This window comes from Gallinula chloropus (genome assembly GCF_964237585.1).
Source record: "Gallinula chloropus genome assembly, chromosome: 1".
NCBI lineage: Eukaryota > Metazoa > Chordata > Aves > Gruiformes > Rallidae > Gallinula > Gallinula chloropus.
In genome coordinates this window covers 11,281,590-11,302,831 of record NC_140085.1, presented here as the reverse complement: position 1 = coordinate 11,302,831, position 21,242 = coordinate 11,281,590, and the positions used below count along the sequence as shown (strand labels likewise).

The window sequence follows — 21,242 nt, the reverse complement described above, 5'->3', positions numbered from 1 at the left end:
AAGTAAATAGGTAGGCACAAATACAGGTAAAATTAACAGAAAAACACAACAGGTAATTCCACTATTCTTCATATCACCGCTACTTTTTAACAGCTTGCCATAATGTCCATGAGTTCTGCAAAATTAGATAGTCTCTTCTAATACCAAGGCAAGAGATTTTAACTTATTTGGTAAAACATAAGAATTTTTTTTCCTTCATTAACAGTCACAGTTCATATTGTAAAGAGGATCCAGAAAACCACATGTTTAGTTAACATGAAAAGATTTGTTTTCCATCCTAAATTGTCTACAGGCAGATTTCTATCTTTTTTTGTGCTAATGTTTGTGTTTAATCTCAAATTATCCCTCCTCACCAATGCTTGCTCCTTCCATGCATTTTACTGAGGAACCATATTACTTCTTTGCCTTTGTTTCATCAGAAAATAAAGCTAAAATACTTTAGTAATCCAGTCTGATCAAATCAGTTTTACATTAGTCCAGTCTAATGAATTTTAAACCATCCTTCATGAACTTAAGTTTGAGTAGAAAATGAAAGATGATATCAGAGTTAGCAATGTTACACTAAGCAAGGTGAAGAGAAGTACATTTCTTAGGAGAAAAAAAGAAGCAAGAAATGGAGATGAATCAGATGAAAAGAGAGTGAGATTTTTTTTTTAGAAGTAATACTGAAGAGATACATAAAAAACCAGGAGTAAGTATGGGGGATAACACCCTCTCCCCTGAAAAAAAAAATTAGTTAGAGAGGATAAAAACTGTCAATAAATTACAAATAATTGGTAAACCTAAAAGTATCCAAAAATTCTGGGATTATCTTGCAGAAAGTGGTAGCAGAGAAACACTGTAAGAGAACCTGAAGGAACAGAATTTAAGATAAAGAAGCAGTGTGACAAGTCAGTCCCAATCCCTGCCAAAACCAAGAATCAGGAAAAGGCTCCAGTACGGATGAGATACACCAGTGCCTTTATGCGCTCATCTGTGATGAGACAATGCACAAATTTCAGCCTTTACCAACATTTTTTAGCTTGGGTTGGTCTTCACATAATAAGTATATTAGTAAAAAGAATATGTATTACTTTTTATAAATATACATGTGTGCACACACAAAAATACACCACACACACACATAATTGTTTATACACACATATATAACATGAATGCAGAAATGTTTGAAAGAAAACCTGAAGGAACCCACTGAAAATAAAATGTAACACAACAGAAGGCCGCAGGTATCACTCATTTTACCTCATTAGACAGATCTCTTTCTATCCCCAGTTACAAATTTAGCTTTGACTTTATAACAGGATATGTACACAACATATGAACTTTTGTCATAACATCCTTTATGTTTCCAGTAAGTATCTCAATAGTAACCACAAAAAACATGGTTAATGAACTTCTGGCCGTTGAAATTCCTAAGAAAAACTGGTTCCTTTGTGTCACACTCAGTTCTACGATGAGTTGATAAAAATTTGACAGCAATGCTGACTGAAGGGAAGAAGTGGAATTTGACATGACATTAGATGACCATGTGAACTTGCATAAATACAAGGTTCCAGATTAGCATTTTGCAGTAATTTTTCCTAGTTAGAGATACACAAAATCATAGAATCACAGAACCATTTAGGTTCAAAAAGTCCTTTAAGAACATTCAGCCCAACTGTTACCCTAGCACTGGCAAGTCCACCACTAAACCACATCTTTAAGCACCACATCTATGTGTCTTTTAAAAAACATCAGGGATGGTGGCTCCACCACTTCCTTGGGCAGCCTGTTCCAATGATTGACAACCCTCTTTCAGTGAAGGAAGTTTATCTAATATTCAATCTAAACCTCACTTGTTATAACTTGAGGCGATTTCCTCTTGGCCTATCACATGTTACCTGGGAGAAGTCACCATCACCCATCTGGCTACAACCTCCTTTCAGGTAGTTGTAGAGAGTAATAAGGTCTCCCTTCAGCTTTCTTTTTGTCCAGGCTACAAAAACCCAGTTCCCCCAGCCACTCCTCATAAGACTTGTGCTCCAGATTGTTCCCCAGCAGTGTTGCTCAAGAAGAATATTTAGAGCAACAGATTGGACCGCTTCTAATAATTCTTTACATTTTGTAGATTCCTGAATATGTTTGTGGTTTGTTTGGGTTTTTTATTTTTATAAAACTGAAATGTTTGGTTCAGGAGTAAGGAAAAGATTTCCTACACTTTTTTGTTAATTTTCCTATTATATACATTGTCCAATAAAAAATCATTACCTTGAGCAAGCAAGTAATTACAACAACAATAATAGTTTAGTAATCCAAGTTCAAAACCTGGGCAAATACCAAATAACTTTGCGAAGTTTCATTTTCCCTGGAATACTTTATAAAGAAACCCCAAACAAATCCACACCAGTAACAGAACAGATGACCTCCACTACAGCACAGGTACAAGACTGGAAAACTATTTCTTATTTTTTCTTTTATTAATTCGAGGATAACAATGACCTGTACTTAAAGATCTACACATTACATAAATTACTTTTCTCTGTTGAATTTCAGGAGTCCCAGAAGGGTACTAAGTGGAAGTAATGACCAGCAACTTAGAAATAGCTGCTTAGAAAATTCCTCTATTGAACTACACAGATATCGGAAAAGCAAGAATATTACAATTGGAACTGTAGGAAATTGAGTCCTTGGGACTCTGGAAAATGGACTCATATGGTAATTAATTTGATAAGATTCTTACTACTAGAGGTAAATACAGATCATACCAGAGCATCCAGATAGACATTTGTCCATTGGACTTGTTTGGCTTTCTCTCCAGCTAAAACCATTGGTCTTCCCAAAACATCCAGGTATTCCTGTCAAAAAGTGTGATAAACTAATCAGAAGCCAGTTATGAGACCAAATCCAGAAACAGCATGGTAAAAAACAAACCAAACCAAAACCCCCAAAAAACCCCAACAACAATAACAACAACAAAGTAAAAAAAAACCTGTCAAAATTCACCATTAATAGAGGAGTGGTATTTAATTATTTCTTAAATTATACTACCCCTACCTAAGAATTCAGTCTTCAGTATTTACCGCCAAGGCACTTCCTGATTTGAGTGTCAGTCACATGGACCTTACCAATCCATAACTACTACTTTCTTTTCACGAAGTAAGAATTACAACTATCTGTTCCAAAGTTAATTACAAATGACGTAATGAAATTAGAAGCAGATTGCAGAACCTTCAACCCAGAATAGAGAGTGGGCAATAGAGAATGAGTGATGTGAACAGCCGGGTATGTTAATCTCCTACAGCAAGAATGCATAGTTTTTATTGAAATGAAAAATTCAGAGTTTTAAAACCTCATAAACACTGCCTTCCTTCAGTTCGGGAGAGTGACTCAAGCTGCTGATCTTAGATGATGTCAGACGTCTGGTCTAGTTTGGGAGTGGATGCTATCAAACTTGATTCAGTCTTCAACCTTTTCTACTTGTCTGATCATATTAGTGATATTTCTTGACAGACACTATCTGGAAGAGTTTAAAAGAATCAAGGCCAAAACAGGACTCTTATTTTCTGCCAAAAATGTCATGTCTGGCCTTGGAAGGACAAGGAATGGCAATGATGCTTCTCTTCTTTCCTGGACCTGTGAATACATGAACTTTCAGATAAAGGGAAATACTATCTGTTCATCATCACTGTCAGTTTGGATCACATCATATAATTCCAGGGTCCTGTGCCCTTAATTATCTACCCGCATGACTGCTAAAATTGTCCTGCATTATTTTTGAAGGAAAGAAGTCATGTCTCTCCCAGACAGGAATCCAGGAACCTACCCTACAAGCAGGATTGTACCAGGCCACTGTTTCTGTCAAGATCAAAAGCTCTAGCAGGGCTATGCCCTGACACATATCCACAGCCTTCACATAATACAGACCCCTAAGATCATGCTGTAAGTATGGCAGAAGGCAGGCTATGAAAGTCTAGACACATTAGAAAAAAATTACTAATTGTATAGGACTTTATAAAAACATTTTTTGCCATATCTCTGGATTGAAAAGGGACCATGTAAAGCCAGGAGTAAAAAAAAGACCTTAACTTTTTCTCTATTCTTAATTTAAAATTTCTCAATTAAAACCAAAACTAAAATCAAAAGAACCAACATTATTTGGTTTAAGAACAGGAATTACTCCACTTCTTTATGTTATAATTGTATTTGTATTTGGCCAAAATACTTACCTGGGTGTTTATTCTTATGGCTCCAATGGATGGAATTTCATAATAATAACCTAAAATGTGGAACAGAAATAGTACCATCTTAATACTGCTGGTCTCTTAATCTTGAGGAATTTCCTTTAGCTTCTAATTTAATTTTCATAGAAATTTTCATGTAAGAATGGAATACTTTTGTAGCACATGCTATCAAAACACATGGACATGTATGATGGGTAGTCATGCCATATAGGCTGAGCTAGTTAGTCCAACGGATATAGTGTATTCTTTTAAAGATAATTTACTGAATCTGTACTGCTGAATTCCCAGCTACTCTGATGTGGAAGTATATTTAATGGTCATTTTAATATACTGTGACAGCAACAGAATTATATGCTGAATGCATATAGGAATGCAAGTATAGCTACAGTCTGCCACCACAGGGAAGTTCATGGCAGAAAAAATATAAGGCGGTCCATAACTAAACATCAGAAATGTCTTTATTCATCATCGATTCTATCACTTATTTGTTCAAATTAAAAATATTGCCCATATGCATCCAAGGCCTGACATCCCATTTCGGAGCCCATGATCATGTAAGTAAAATGGGAAGGAAGGAGGGAGGTCTGGAGACATAAAAATACTGAGGTTAGTCATTTATTTCCCCTTAAGCAATCCATGACTGATAATAAATTAAAAAAATTAATTAAGGAAAAATTAAATAAAACTCTGCTTCTTTGGATGTGCAAATAAATAATCACATCAGTTTTGGACAGAAGATTATGATCATTTTGCCTTGATAATAAGATGACATAGGTGGTTGTGCTTTAAGCCAGCTGGTCTGCATTTGTGTTAAAACAATGGAATTTGCATGCACAGAATAATTTGAGATACAAAGGCATCAGTTAAAGAATCCCTGTTCAGAAAACAAAATGTTGATTTTCTGTAATTATCTGACTATACTATCTGCTCTTCATGAAGTTGTAGTATCTTCTGCATAATTTACCAACCTATTGAGGGACTCATGAGATTATGATATGTATATTATTCATACAGGCAATGGATTCTTCTCTATCACTAATTGCTTCTGTATGTATACCTTTCTTTTATCTTCATTTTATGGAATTCTCATATGTCAGAATTGCATTTTACCCTCCTTCTGTGGTAGTCTTAATTTTCAAGACCCTTTCTAATCTACCCCATATCTCAGCTCTTGCTTCTCACTGATTTCCAAAATACATTTCAGGTCAGGCCTGGGAATTGCTTTATTTAAAATATTAAATAATATTGTTTGATATCAGTGGACAAGATATTGGCTGGATGGTTGTACTCAAAGAGGTGTGATAGAAGTCTCAGTGTCCAAGTGGAGACCAGTGACTAGTGGCATTCCTCAGGGGATGGTACTGGGACTGGCAATGTTTAATATCCTTGTTGGAGTAATGGGCAATGGGATCAAGAGCACCCTCAGCAAGTTCAATGACAAGACCAAGCTGTGTGGTGAGGTCAACACACTGGAGGGAAGAGATACCATCCAGAAGGACCTTGACAAGCTTGTGAGGTGGGTCTGTTCCAACTGCATGAAGTTAAACAAGGCCAAGTGCAAGGTCATGAAGATGGGTCAGGGCATTCCTAAGGACACGTACAATCTGGGAAAAGAATGAATTCAGAGCATCCCTGAGGAGAAGGACTTTTGGGTGTTGTTAGACATTAGCTCAACATGAGCTGGCAATACATACTTGCAGCCCAGAAAGCCAACTGTATCCTGGGCTGCATCAAAATCAGCGTGACCAGCAGGTCAAGGAAGGGGAATCTGCCTCTCTATTCTGCTCTGGTGAGACCCCACGTGGAGTACTGCATCCAGCTCTGGGTTCAACAGTACAAGGGCATGGATCTGTTGGAGTGAGTCCAGACAAGGCAACAAAGATGATCAGAGAGCTGGAGCACCTCTCCTATGAAGACTGTCTGAGAGTTGGGCTTGTTAAGACTGGAGAAGAGAAGACTTTGGGGAGAACTTATTGCAATCTTCTAGTACCCAAACTGGCCTACAGGAAAGATGGAGAGGGAATGTTTACAATGGCGTGGAGTAATAGAACAAGGGGTAACGGCTTTAAGCTGAAGTAGGATAGTTTTAAATTAGGTATAAGAAGGTAATTATTCCCTGTGAGGGTGGTGAGGCCCTGCACAGGTTGCCCAGAGATGCTGTGGCGGCCCCTCCCTGGCAGTGTTCAAGGTCAGGTTGGATGGGGCTGTGGGCAACCTGGGCTAGTGGAGGGTGTCCCTGTCCACGGCATGGGGTTGGAACTAGATGATTTTTACGGTTCTTTCTAACCCAAACCATTCTATGATTCTATGGTAAGTTCTATATTATTTATTTATCTGCATTCATCCCTTATTTCTCTTGTTCTTTAATTATACTGTAAATTGATACAACAATTTCTCACACTCTTTGTAAATATTTCTGACACATGTAGAAATTGCAGGAGAAAGCATTTTATTCCCTTCCTTTCACCTTTTTTATTTTACACTTTTTTACAGGAAGAAATCAGGATAGTAGTAATAATAATTATATGCCTGTAGAAGCTAAGTAATCATAGCAAGAATAATTTTGATACTTTTGTTAAAAAAGGGAAAGAATAATGAAAGTCATCTGGTCCCTTGCAAGATTTGGAAAAAACCTGAAAGAAATCCATCCAGCCAACGAACCAAACAAAATATCCCTTTGTCCAGACCCCTTAATATAAAACAGCTTTGCTTAATTTCTTATCTGTCATCAGTTCCATTTTTTCTTAGATGGCTATTACAACAAGATTTCTCAAAACTGAACCAGAATATCATTCTATTATTTCTATAAAAATACTATGATATTTGTCTTACAATATGAAGCTTGAAACAATTGTAAATAAATTAATAAAGTAATAGCTGTGCAAACTTATTCTTTATAAATCATTATGTATATTATTCAATCTAATATCTTTTTGGAACTTTTGTTTAAAAGTACAACAAAGCTAAAAAATCAGGCTAAAAAAATCTTCAGTTTTTAGAGAATAATAAAGCTCTTGCCTATGTAAAGCTCTAGCAAAGAACAGTCTGAAAGAAAAACTCAGTACCTTTATTTTCACAGGCCATCCACTGTATGGGTCCTTTGTCATAATTATGTTGACCAACAGAAAATGTGAACACACGTACCTATGGAAGTTAAAAACCAACACACATAGCTTAACAATTTGCCATTCATTACCTGTGACCACTGGGATTTTTCATATATTTGAACAGAAAAAGAACAGTGTGAATTTTCCATTGTTTATCACCATGATTGATACACTACTATTGTGATATATTTATATGTTATTAACAAGCTTGGTCCATGAAGAAGAACTCAAGAAGAATGTTCCTACATATGTCTTTCATAATTTAAATTTCTTACATTGGTACTGTCCATCTTTTTACTAATGTGGCAATTACAACTCCTCAGGTTTTGTTAAATTACTTGACGTAATCCATTAATATTATGTGCTCAACAATAAATTAAAACGAACACGTCAGTAGCATTCAAAGCAATGCAAAGCAGGATTTTCTTAGGATGTAGAATAATTGCAGGAAAAGAAGATGCAAAGTTTTCAGATACTTCAGAAAACAAATTCTCATTTTGCTCAGACTTTCAGTCTTTCAATGAAAAATCAATAAATTGGTTTCACAGAGCTCCATGGAAAGGTTAAGCTTCCTATATTTCACTTAAGCTCTTGATATTCATTACAGCTATATATTTTATAAGCATAATTCTATTTAGCCAAAGCAACTCTAATCTATCTGAGTAACTGAGGGGAGTCATGGCTTCAGAAGATTCATCAAATTCTATCCAAGTTTCAGACAGAAAGATTTCAGCTTAAATTATTTTCCATGCAACTAACTGATTTGAATGAAAACAAAGCAAATAAACAAATAAAACCCCTCAAAAACCAGTATTGTGGTACACAAACTTAAAATTTTTCAAAACACGCAGAAAAAATACAAATATATATTTGAATACTTTGCTCAAAAGCTAAGCCTTTCCATAAAAGGTGGAATATTTTCCCAACAGTTTTTGTATACTGTTAATTGGTATCATGTCCCTGTGAAGAAGTAACCAAGGACCAGATTTCTTCTCTTTTCAGGCATGTCTTTCTTTACAGACCACTAACTTTACCACTTCAGTTTACAAATAAAGTTAATCAGTATATGAGCTATGGATCTTGATGACTGTTTAAAATGAAACCCTAATAGAATTAATTTACACTCAGACTATAAATGAATAATAAGGTAATTTTTCTTTTATTAATATTAACAATCTAAAACTGCATAAACCCCTTGTAAACTACAGATCATTGCTAAGTTTTATAATTAAAAAAGTTTTCACCACATGTGCGACTGCTACCTAGACCTTAATCTGTCAAATAAGCAACAAAAATTATGTGCCATAATCAGAGTTTATGCATTAACAAAAAGCTGTAGGAATAGCTCCAAATCATCAGTCAGCAGCTAGCGATTAATGAAACTTTATTAGTGTTGACCCCCTATATGCAAGAAGGGTGAATAAAGCATTGTGCTAGATGTCATTTTTAATTAAAAATATGTTTTGATTTGCTTTATCCACACAAACCCTTTGTTTCTGCAGCTAAGAGCAAAATTTAAAGCAACTATTTTGCTGCACTGAATTCAGGTGCTTGGTTTTCTGAAAATACAAACAGAATTTGAAGTCTTTCAATAAAATAAATAGCACTATCCCATACAATTTTATTTCTCAGTAATGAGTCAGGTCAATTACAGTTGTAGTTACCCAGACAGATACGGGGATGACTGTATATGTGTGATAATACAGATTTGTTCTCATAGTTCATATGGATAGAGACAGATGAAAAGTGCCCTCTATTACCTTGAAAATACCAGCATTGATAACGTGAATGTAACTTTACCTGGTATGTATGCACCTCATTTGGGTTTTTTTAATGCTGTATCACACATTTCAATGCTGTTCCATTTGCCATCCCATTTGTTCTTGATCTCATTGTCAGCTGTAACTCTTGTAATGGATCCTTCTGTTTCTATTTAATTGTCATCTATTTTTTCCAAGTTGAATATCACAATGTTATTTTCTATCAGCATGTCTCAGCTCACAAGGTCCTTGACTATTATACTCCTTTTCTTTTTTTGGACTCAACACTACTCCCAGTTTAATGTTAACTAAACACTTGATTCAGATTACATTCTTCTCAAGAATTATTATGAATTAAGAAAAAAACATACTAGTTAGATAGTTAAGTGACCTGATGTCTCTTCTGGATTAAGAGTAATTAAAGTAAGTTAAAACAAACTCAGATGGGTTTGCTTGCATGTATAGAAAACACACAGTCAATTAGACTGCACTGTCTAATATTTGGTGTCAAATGTAAAAATGAAACACTCCATTGGACTTAAGTTGTGAAATGGTATGTAATTTAGGGAAAAGAAGCAGCATGTTAAATCTGCAACTAATCTATAAAGAATTTTGAATTTAGAATTTAAATTATTGACAACAAGCAGAGGACAATATATCTGATTTACTGTTCCTTGGATAATTAACAGAGATAAAGAGCTGCAATGAAAATTGGAGTTTTTAATTGTTACTTGGTTTGGCAAGAGGGTGGAACATTCAAAAGAGGGTTTTTTTCCCTATTGCCTCATCTGGAATTGAGTAGAATGACAGACCAGCTGGAAAAATGAGTCAGCAAGTCAAATTAAACAAGCCAATTTTAGAAAAAAACAACATGCTCTGTGCTAGAATTTTCTGTGACAGGACCCAGAGTCAGCTAAAAGACTGAGATGTGTCTGTCTATACCTTTTCCTTGTATCTTTTTCTCTCCATTAAAAAAGACAAAAGGCTTTTAAACTAAGAAAGAAAAATACATATTTAATTACTTTTAACACTGAATCTCTGTCTAAAAACACTTGGAACAACTAGATTAGCCACAATGGATGTGAGTACTTCTCCCTTTGCTTGTCCTTCCTGTTAAGTTTAGTTTCAACCAACTAAGTGGCTTTCTCAATTGAAACCAACAGCAAAGTTGTTTTCCATCAACATTGAGGTCTGGTAATTTCTTTTCTGTGCTTCTCTACAATATTTTACGTTCAGTATAGACTACCTGTTCCTGGGTCCTTTGGCTATGACCCTTGCTTTTGATCATCCAAGATCATCCAAACCAGCAGATGGACATTTCTGTCCCTCAAACCATTTTCCAGGGAAAGGGCAATCATGCCTCCACACAGGGGAGATCCATTTATTCTCTTCACAAAGAAACATAACTTTTACATTAATAAAAATCATTGGGGAGAACAAAGCAAAACAAAACACCACCACCCCTGCCTCCAAAAGAAACCAAACACCCAAAAAAAAAAATCCCAAACCAAAACCAACAGAAAACCAAAGAGGAGCCATCACGTTCTCTGATTTTTAATGGGACTATTCAAAAGAAAGTATTTATAGGAAACTTTAATGGAGAAGAAATAGAGACAGGCATCAGGCTTCTCCACCAGCCCAGTTAGATACAGACTTAAAATTGTTCCGAAATATGAAAGCCCAAATTTCCTCCACTGAGAATTCAAGTCCAGAGCTGTGACAGATCTGTCAGGAATTCCTCACGTGCTGGTAATGGGTAGCTAATTCTCTGTACTTTTCTTAGTCTGAAACTAATCTTAGGAGGAAAACGCAATTTTATTTATTCTTTGCATTATTAATTTACAGTATCTAGTACAAAAAAAATACTTATGAACAAGCAAATGTAGAATTAATGTAAGTGCAGACAGTAAGTGGCACAAGGTGCCCAGAAAGGTTGCAAAATCTGCCTCATTTCAGGTTTTAAAGACCAGAATAAAGAAACCGTGGAACAACCTGGCTTGATCTTATTCCTGGACTAGAGACCTCCTGAGGTCCTTTGCAACCTGACTTACCCTAAGACCCTACAAAGGACATCAAAGGAAAACAAACAGAAATCCAACTGCTAATCAGAGAAAGTTATATACAGGAAAGCAGACCACAGAAAACAGAGTAAGATGTACTGTGCTAAGAAAATAAAATTGCCTAATTACATGGTTAATTTGCTTTTTATTTTGTATTTCTTTGTAGTAGAAAAAGCTCATAAAAATCACAGTGAAAAGGATTCAAACTGCTACAGATATCAGGGTAAAATGCCACTCAAGAGAGTTGTGATGAAGACAGAAATGTTGAGCTACCCATGGAAAGGCTGCTTTCCCTACAGATTTCATTTGCTTTTTACCTACCCTATTTCTGCCTTTCACTACTGGAATAAAATAAAGCAAGATTAAATTAGACTTTTCCTGGGGGTGTATCATGTTATGAGAATTACAGAAAGTTAATGGTTTGAGTGAAGTTAATTCAAAGTGGTAACAAAAATCACCCCTGCTGTTCAGACCACTGCATATACGCATAGGCAGTATTCGTAGGCCTACAAGAGTTTGAGAAACTGCAACCACTTGCAAGTAGTTCAGAGAGACTGAACATGTTTTTTGACATATATTTCTCCTGAATTCTGTGCTACTGCAGTGAGAGAGCTCTCAGTAACTGTTTATGTGCATCTCAATTTCTCACTTTAGGAGATTAGCTGACTTTTGGAGATAAATATGTCTCTTTATCAAATATCAAGAAAGTTACGTGACTAATTTACTCAACTAAATATAGTCAAGATGAATCACATCATTTTATGTCTATCATGTAAAAACAGCAAGAGTGCATCTTTCTCTACTATTAGATAAATTTACTGAGACCAATCAAACCATGCACCTTCACTATTCATGGTGATAGTATGATCTGAGAATATTTTAATTTGGCCATTATAACTGCAGGTAAATATTCATAGATTATCTCTTTTTACTACAGACCAGGCACTGTTTAATATCCTTGTTGGAGTGATGGACAATGGGATTGAGAGCACTCTCAGCAAGTTTGCTGACAACATCAAGCTGTGCAGTGAGGTCAATACACTGGAGGGAAGAGATGCCATCCAGAAGGAACTTGACAGGCGTGTGAGGTAGGTCTGTACCAACTGTGATATCAGGAAATAATTCATTAATTCCAGCATGACCCAGGATAATGGTTTTCCCACTAATGTGTTTATAGATTATCAGATATAATGAATATTGTTTTGCCTTTTATATTTAATAGGTACACTTCTGAAATAAGAAGACAATACACAAAGCCTATTTTTCTGAAGAAAACCATAAAACTGCTTTTCTAAACTCCATTATGTACTCCATCTTCTAAATTGCTTGTAAGTATAGCCTTTAAACCACTTAATCATTTTGTTACAATCTGTTGTAGGTCAGGGAAACGTTATGTGGTTTTTAAGCTGCCACAGTGAAAACTGTGAATGCATTTTTTTCATTACTGTCTTTACATCTGTGGGCAGAAATCTGTAGAGGATTTTGGATTCTGCTGTGAACTAACTGAGACCAGAAGACATTTATGACCAATTTGAACTAAGAGCAGAACTTCAGAGAACGATCTGAAAATCCCATATACAGATTAGGAAACCACCTACGATTAGCCAATAGGAAGCACCAAATAATGTTTCACTTGAATTCTAGTCCATAATTCATCATGCTGAACTGTTTAATATAGGACTTCCAGGGATGCAGTTCAGAAGTATTTGGGTTATATCTATAAATGTAAAGCTGCTTTGTTGTCCTAGGAAGCATATAGAGAAGAGAATTAAGTGTTTGATGCTTGATGGCAAGGGTAATTTGAAATTCAGAATTCATAGCTTTATGTCAAGTTAGGAAATTACCATGAAGGGCATGATACACCAACAGAAAAGTATCCAGTTATATTTTTGATAATTAGGATTACTTTAGTATCAGCATCTTGCTTTGGGTACTCTGTGAAAATGAGTGTAGACTTGAGGAAACTGGGGAGAAAAACTATATGGGAAAGAAGAAGAATTACTCTCTCAAATATTTAGATGTAAAGATAATTACACACTGGAAATCTCTTAATTTATAGACATGAAGAAAGTATTTATGCATTTGATAAAACCCTTAATCAAGTCTTCCCATAATTGACCCTCTGTGGTCTGATTTAGCAAGGCATTTAACCATTCAAGTAACCTCCCTGACATCAGTGGAAAAATGCTTAGATTGAGGCACGTTGTTTAAAGATAAATAGAGCAGGTCCTTGGAACTACTTTTCTAGACATTTATCCACAGTGAATTGTTTCTCTCAAACTTTCCATCTACATTTGCAGTCTTCTCTACCATTAATATCTTTCATTCACTGCAATTCAACCGCAAAGCTAATTTATGAATTCATAGTCTAATTATAGTCTGTGTAATTATAGTCTAATAAAGAAAAAATGACACTCCAAAAATTAGCTCACATGACAATCTAATGTTAATACTTCTGTCCTAAAAAGAAAAATTAAGTTTGTTACATATTAGGAGATTATTAGCAAAACTCACACTTGCTTTGGTTATGACTCTATACTGGCAATATGGACTCAAAACCATTTAATAGTCGTAATATCTTGGGTAAATAGAGCACACATTTGTGGTGTGGTTGCATGCCATTACTGTACAAGAGCAACTAACAGATGCATACAATGAAAGCTGCATGTTCATTGAAGAAGTCTTTAAAATTAAGGCCCTGAATCTCTGAAATGTGTTTCGAGAGTTGCAAAACATTTTAAAAAAGGGGGCTTGTCTGGCTGGCTTTGTTTGCTCACTAAGAAAACATGTCTGTGTGAAAATGGAGATATTTTCTAGTGTAGAGGTTGAAAACACTATTATGATTAACGTATTGAAAAAATTCAGTTATCACTCTGACAGAACTGGGAAAAACACTGTTCAGTGACACTGTTCTACATCTTCCTAGTGCCACCTGGTGGAACTTCAACTCACTCCTTACTCACAGGCCAGCACATGGGAACCCTGCCTCCTCTGCTATACACCTCAAAATAGCAAGGTATAAATACCTGCTGATACCCATGGATCTACCTCTGCTAAATTGATTATAATTAGATATATGGACCACTGACTTTTTGTGAAACTTTAAGTCTTTACCTAGTTTAGACTTAATCTTCAATAAGCCAGAAGTATTACTAAAGTACAAGCAGAATCTCTCAATTCTGTATGATCACAATAACTTCATGTAGGAATATTGGATGACCATGAAGAGGCTATGTCCTCTGTACTGCACTGTCTCCACAAATAAGGTGAAGTTTTAAACCTCAACATTTTCCAGGTGTAGGTATAATTCAGTTCTATTTTGTTAGCAATTCTAGTCTCAAGAGCAATGTTAAGAGAAAAGCTATGCTCACCTCACAACAATGTCCTTGAATTTAACTTTGAGTCAATCTGGCTGAGTCTATCTTACCAAAAACTGGTCCTTGACCCACTTTCCAGCGTCAAGAGCAACTGTGGCAGCACAGCCCACATAGGTGCATGAAAGCTAACTCATTGCTCCTTCCCTCTGCCCCTCTGCCTGGGAGCAGACCCAGCGCCTAGTCTGGGAGACCGCCAGTTGGCAGAGGCTGAAAACCTCATGGGTTTAGCTAACTGTTAAACCCTGGAAATGATTGCAGGACAGTATCCAAGCCCATATCTTGGTCCCATGTAATTTACATAAATGCATCACTGTGGATTTGCATAAATTTAAATATACACTATGTAATTTACATAATTTAAATTAAAAGGTGCTTTGAAACATTTAGATTAATATGATGCCTCCAATAGAGTGTCATGCACTTGCTGTATGCATAGCTCATCCTGCTGAGTGGCAGATATGGATTTTATCTAGAAAATCCCAACAGTCCTCAGGTAGTCTGTGATGCAGATTTGTGGTGGTAGCTCTGGCTCAAAGGTTGCTTCTCCTGTAATTCCCACAAGTGCTGTCACTCACCACATCACCCCTTGGAACTGTGAACCACTTGGTTTGCATGAGGTGATTTTCTAGCAACTCATCCTGTCTCCAGTCTTCACATGAGGAAATTACACTGCCATCTTTTTAACAGCTCAGCTGCTGAGGACTGCTGGGACTACCCAGGTTCAATTTACTGATTTGATTTTTTTTTCTCCCTGATTAATAACAAAGTTATTGCTATTAATAAAAAAGTTATTGCCAAAATGAAAAATCATTAAATTCCTCCTTTCTCAAAGCAACTTCTCCCTGACACTCAGCATTTAGCCTTCTCTGAAGAAAAAGTCGGTTGTTTTTTTTTTTTTTTTTTCTGAGAGTGCCCTCTAAATTTGGTGGCCTGTATATAGGAACCAGACAGACAAAGGAGTTGACAAAGTAATTTCCTCTGTACTCTGGATTAAAAGCATTTTAGGCATTTCTTTGATAGTCAAACAACATTTGGATGCAGTTGAGCAGCTGGAAAGGACCAGAGGAATTAGAAAGGCACTTACTCTTCACATTGTGACACTAAGCCTTTTTTCCTCTTTTTTTTTTTCCCAGTAAGAAATATTAAAAATATCAGCTAAGGATTTAAAGGAATATTTTATATTCCATTGAATACTTTGAACATTACTTTTAAACAGGTACTCTGGCTTTTTTTCTTTATATGCAAATAGGTTTGAAAATAATACACTGACTATTCCCTTTGCATAGTTTGTCTCTCCATTTATTAGTCACTCCCATTAGTCCTGTTATTACACAGCATGGAAAGTACTGGCGGAAAATAGAGCTGCAAATGCCAAACAGTTGTATTAGAAGACGGAAAAAAGGGAAGGGGCCATCGGAAATTCTCATTTCCAGCAGAACCCATTTACAGGAAATCTTCTTCTGGAGCTATCAGTTATACAAAGTTCATGTCTAATTTTACAAAGGTCTGATTTTCTTAGGAACATGAAACTTCCAAATGAAAACAGTTTAGTAAGCTTGAGAAAGGATATGCGGGATAAACAGGTGAAAGGACTTTTGCCCTTGTTCACACGCTCTTTCTAGGAAATTGACCTGGGAACAGAGCAGTATTGTCAGTTTGCCTTAGAAGAAAGGTTTAGGGATGAAAATGCTTCCTTTTTTAATGGGGAAAAAAAATTAACAGATACTGTATGGCAGTGGAAACTCAGTACTGCCATATAGGGCTGTGCTCAGGGCAACGCGACCTTGCTCTGCTTGCAGGTAAGATGTCCCATTACTGACACAAGCAGGCACTGATGATGCCTGCTGTCAGCAACTGGCGAATGTCCTAGCAAGGCTGAAAGACCGAGTCTTATGTGTAACCATGTAATAGAGAATATCCTTCACAGTTAGCAATTAATGCAATCACTGTACACAATCACTCACAGAGCTTCTTGCCAAACTCCCCCTGAAACCTCAGGTTTGTCTATGAGAAGCATATATACAGATTTATAGATACCATCTATGCTGTGTATAGTTTAATAATAATAAAATTGATGATGACACATTTCACTCCCATACTGAATGCCATGCATTTTCATTTCTTTTGTAATCAGCTAAATAAAATTTTCAGAAAAAAAAAGAACAGATTCTACATGCAATCCACTGGTAAAACAACCTCAGGGGTTGTCTATAGCCCTGGTTTAACAGTTTGTAACACAGTGTTCTTAGTAAAACAGACAATGTATACTAGTTAAATCACACTTTAGGTGACCATACAAACTGGTTTGCAGTCTATGATGTGAGCTAATTGATTGTTAATAATATCTCACAAAGTCTGCCATTTTATTGAAAAAAAAAAATCTTCAGCCTTATTTATAACTATGCTTCTTCCAGAGAAATTTATTATAGATGAAATATTGCCTTAGAGGGTTTTGGTTTTATGTTTGGTTTTGTTTTCAAATAAAATAGCATCTACAGAGTAAGTTTACAACATAAATCATTGAAGGTCTTGTCTACATGTAGGATCGAGAACACAATATGGCCAGTCTGCATTACACAATTCATTGCCTGCAAAGAGGTGGCTTCATAAAATCATTTGTAAATAAACAAAATTCTTCCTTGTTAAAGATATTTGCTTAGATAAAGTCAGGTTTATTAAAAAAACACACTTGCAAGCTTGCACTCCAGGGCCCTTGGTCAGCATGGACTGAATGTCATCTTTTGCATGTGGCTAAATGAGATTAGGAAGCACAGAATTCTCACCAGCAAACATTGAATACATCAGTCTGAATTTGATACAAGGCTAACCTGACTGACTTCAAGTAAAGTTACTGTTTTCAAATAGAAGCTGAATATAGGAATAGAGGAATGGAGACACATAATAGGTTGAGAAGTCAAAGAACTGATTCTGTTCTGGAAATAACAGGTTTTTTTTTTTAATTTAGGGCGCTTTTTTTCCCCCTTTTTTTTTTTTTTTTTTTTTTTTTTGCATAAGACCCATAAAATGCTTTTGAAAACCTCAAGAGAAAATAAGTAAAAGTTCATTTTCCATAACCATGGAAATACAAGATTGCAAAGTCAGTTTCTCATTCTCCTAATAAAGACACTCTATTCTATGCAGCACATTAAATTCTGTATTTTAAATTCTACCCTGTGTAGTGCAAAACTTTTCATTCAAAGATATCCTATCTGATCTTAAGCCATCCCATCTACTAACGGACTAATACTCAGCTAATGCTCAAAACTCATCTGCCAGCTGAATAAAGATTTTGAAACTCATGTCTAATAGGTTTTGTAGTCATTTAATAATGTTTAGTTATTAAAAAAATATATTCAGTTGTGCTATTATATTTAGAGTACTTATTCTATTAAAAGGATCAACTCTGTAGTTTATTCCCAGAAAGTTTCACTTGTATACCAATGCTGTAAAGTTAACCCATGGGAAACTAGGGACTCAGTGAAGACACAAATGTCAGAATCATGACTTTATAACAGGCAATTTTATAGAAAAGAATCTATTAATATTCATAATCTATTGATTTAATAATTTAATCTTCTTAATCACATGGATTTATTTTTCCTGCATAGTTTTGTTTCTCTACGTGTAGAAAACAGTTCTGAATTTTTCAATTTCACCACTGTTTTTAAATGGATGGGATTTCTAATTCTCTTTATATGGCACTTACAGAATCTCATATTACAGTTTCACAGATTTGTAGGGGTTGGAAGGGACCTCTGGAGATCATCTAATCCAACTCCCCTTCAGAACAGGGTCACCTAGAGCAGGTTGCACAGGTCAGCATCCAGACAAGTCTTGAATGTGTCCAAAGAAGGAGATTCCACAACCTCTCTGGGAAGCCTGTTCCAGTGCTCTGTCATCCTCACAGTGAAGAATTTTTTTTTCTCATATGGAGATGAAACTTCCTATGTTCTTCTCTATCTATCTATAGCTGTATTGATTAATCAGTTCTTATTTACTTATGGCACTTCCTTCAATAAACACAAACATATTATTAATTTTAATTATATAGGTTTCTGCAGATAAAACAATATGATGTGAGACACAATTCCTGGTACATAATGTTAGGAAATTTTGTATTCTAGAAGATGCCAAGAACATTTAGATTTATTTCTGGATTTTAACTGAAAAATCTAGAAGAATTCAGATCAGGAAGTTATTTTTATTTCAAGGAAAGGTCGGTATGAGAATGGTAAAAGAAGGATAAAGAGACAGATTTCAGCAAACTCAGGGAACTAGCCAGCTGACTGTTGATAATCTAAAGAATAAAGGACTACAAGAAACATGGAAATTCTTGGAGAGCTATAAATTTCACATACAAGAAATAACTGCCTAATGCAATGTAAGATTAAAAATCAAACACAGAAACTGAAATTGAAGGTTACCTGTAAAAAGCAGCAGTTGGGGGGGGTGGGGGGGAAAGATTCCGAGCAAAGCAAAAAAGAAACACAGTTCAATAATATAATGGAGTTCCAAAAAAGCAAGGTATTTCTAAGATGCACTCACCACCTTAGTGGTGCATGAAAAAAAAAAAAGCATAGAAAATATTCGGTTCCCCTGACACCGCTTAAGTTTCTCTAAATGTTTCAAAGCATGTCACTAAAAACAATATGGTTAATATTAGTGAATTAAAAGAAATTAAGGTATAGTTTATGAGAATTTGAAATATTTGAAAGACAAAAATGGAAAAGAACAGTTGGATGAGGGTGAAAAACATAAAAATGGTTTCCTAAAATGTAAGAGTAAATTATGATGAGAATTAATTGTTCTCTGCAATGAATTCAAAATGAGAAGAAAAACAAAAATTAACCCTCTTAGCTTATTTTGCTAATGGAAGTGTAGGGAAAATTTTCTGAACACGTAGGTGTTGAAACAGAAAAATGTAAATACACAAGGAACCTGTGGAATTGGCTACTTTAAAGAAGAGATTACATAAATATCATCAGCCTAGGTATTAAATCGCTCATTACAGAAGGTCTCAGATCTCCAATTCTTGAATTACAGAAGGATACAGTCAACACACATGGCATTTTGTGTAGCCTCAACATCATCTGAATGAATGCATGGTTGATGCATGGGGACAATTAGACAGGACAAACCTTCTGATGTCTAACCTCAAGCAGCAATGCCATATGTAACATTTTGTTTGCATAAATAAGTAAAATGCAGTCTGATTCTCTTGCTTTCATCCCAAAACAAACATAATGTGCTTTCTATATTAAGTGATATCCTATCCTTGTTACCTTGATTAATCATTTTATGCCATCTGCATCAACAACCTCTATGTGATACCCTGAATCAATCACTATTAATGTAGTGGTTTGGAATTGAAGATCAACAAAAACAGAAGTATCAAATAGCCCCTTTTATGCCAAGTTTGAAGGAAATAAGCTGCCATTTGGGTTTTATGTAATAGATACATGTGATTCTAATATGACCGATAAGGTTACTTTTCAACAAAGCTATATTAAAACTTTCATTAGCTTTCTGCAGTTCTCAACACCGCCATGTGGATTTTTATCTTGCACAGGAGACAAAAATGCCACGTGGTAACCCAGACAGATTCATGCTTGTAATGAAACAGCAGCCTAAAGAGAAATAGTATCAACACATATATGTATATGTGGACATATGCTTGAAAAAGCTCTTCTGCATGAAGATTTTCCTAATGTAAACACTCCTCTGCCCTGCTGCACTTTATGCTGCCCCTCCTAAGTTTGCAGCAATATCACCCAAGAAGTAGGTGAATACATCTGGAACAGCACAAGGGATGTGATGATTGAATGGCAAAGTAAGTGAAAAAGGGAGAAATATAATGGAGGTAACTTTCTTATTCAAGCCCTTAAGAAAAACCTTAGATGTGATGATACTATATAGTCTACAGGTAAAAGGGTCAGTGAAAGACTGTGAGAAAGGCTGTGACAGACTGCTGTAATCCAACATCATTATCAGGTCATGGACACAGGGTAGAGGTTTGTCAGTTTAGGACGTGATTGCTGAAAAGACAATATACAGATATTTTTGAAAAGGAGTATCCTAAAAATCACTGTATTCTGATTCCTAGTGGGATATAATGGCTTCTCACATAATCCAGTGCCTGTGATTCAAAACTAAGATTTATGGGGAAAATGTGTGCTTATTATACTGGGCAGAAACTGGGAGAAAAGTGTTATTGCATGGATTTACACACTTATTACCTTAAATAGCTTAGTATTGCATAATGACTATTACTGACGCAGATTTGGATAATGAGTCTCACAGGAGGAAGACTGCTGAATATTCGAACTCATGAAAGCAGTGACATTAATCTATGCTAGAAACCCAGAAGTTGTGACAGTGGATATTTTGCAAGCCCTTCATTAATAGGTGGAGCCAAAAAAGACACAAAAAATAGATAACTTGCTTAAGAATAAGACATTTCTTTGGTGAACACTCTAGTAACGTAGTTTCTACTTTTACTTTGAAACAAAAATGAATGGGTTGTGGAATTTGTAAGTACTGACCCAAGTTTCACCCAGAATATTTTAGTTTTACCAGTTGTGCATGTCACAGTAGATACAATAAATTAAAATTAACAGCTGGAAGATGACACACTCTTAAGACAGAAATGATTAGGGAAGGAGGCACAGAGCCAGTTTAACCATCTAGCTGAAGATTTCTTCTACATGGGATTTCCTGT

At 35.6% G+C, this 21,242-nt stretch overlaps 1 protein-coding gene across 5 annotated transcripts in view; it reads right to left on the bottom strand.

Annotated features, from left to right (window-relative positions):
* The window catches only part of CACNA2D1 (calcium voltage-gated channel auxiliary subunit alpha2delta 1), a 410,029-nt gene that overhangs the window by 50,971 nt on the left and 337,816 nt on the right, over positions 1 to 21,242 (bottom strand). For all 5 annotated transcript variants that reach the window (XM_084263178.1, XM_084263177.1, XM_084263180.1 and 2 more), the window contains exons 13-15: positions 7,286 to 7,364; positions 4,206 to 4,255; positions 2,745 to 2,834 (exon numbers count right to left, since the gene is read on the bottom strand). In XM_084263178.1, the coding sequence (XP_084119304.1) occupies positions 2,745 to 2,834; positions 4,206 to 4,255; positions 7,286 to 7,364 (219 nt within the window). The remainder of the gene's footprint in view (positions 1 to 2,744; positions 2,835 to 4,205; positions 4,256 to 7,285; positions 7,365 to 21,242) is intronic.